The sequence below is a fragment of the Penaeus monodon genome, chromosome 20 (genome assembly GCF_015228065.2).
Source record: "Penaeus monodon isolate SGIC_2016 chromosome 20, NSTDA_Pmon_1, whole genome shotgun sequence".
NCBI lineage: Eukaryota > Metazoa > Arthropoda > Malacostraca > Decapoda > Penaeidae > Penaeus > Penaeus monodon.
Window position 1 is genome coordinate 1,353,299 of NC_051405.1, and position 231 is coordinate 1,353,529.

The 231-nt window shown below is 64.1% G+C and overlaps 1 protein-coding gene across 1 annotated transcript in view; it reads left to right on the forward strand.

Moving 5' to 3' along the window:
* LOC119585567 overlaps nucleotides 1-231 on the forward strand; it is a gene marked incomplete at its 5' end in the record, with an annotated part of 23,468 nt that overhangs the window by 16,527 nt on the left and 6,710 nt on the right. The window contains 1 exon segment of the mRNA XM_037934235.1: nucleotides 56-222. Within this exon segment, the coding sequence (XP_037790163.1) occupies nucleotides 56-222 (167 nt within the window).

A 231-nucleotide genomic window follows, 5' to 3' on the forward strand; every position in this document is an offset into this window, starting at 1 on the left:
AAACATTCGTGTCCGAAGTGACCAAAAGAGCTCCGACTATCTCGCCTCCTTGCAGAGTTGCGCGACCGGCGGTGGCCGCCCAACAGCCTCGGGCGCGTGGGCGTGCTGGTGGTGACCGCGCAGATCTTAGTGGGCGTGATGGCGGTGACCCTCGCCGCGTGGTTCCTCATGTGGGCGCCGTCGCTTAGCTTCAGGGAAGTTCCGCATTACGCAGGCGTGCCGGTAAGTCGG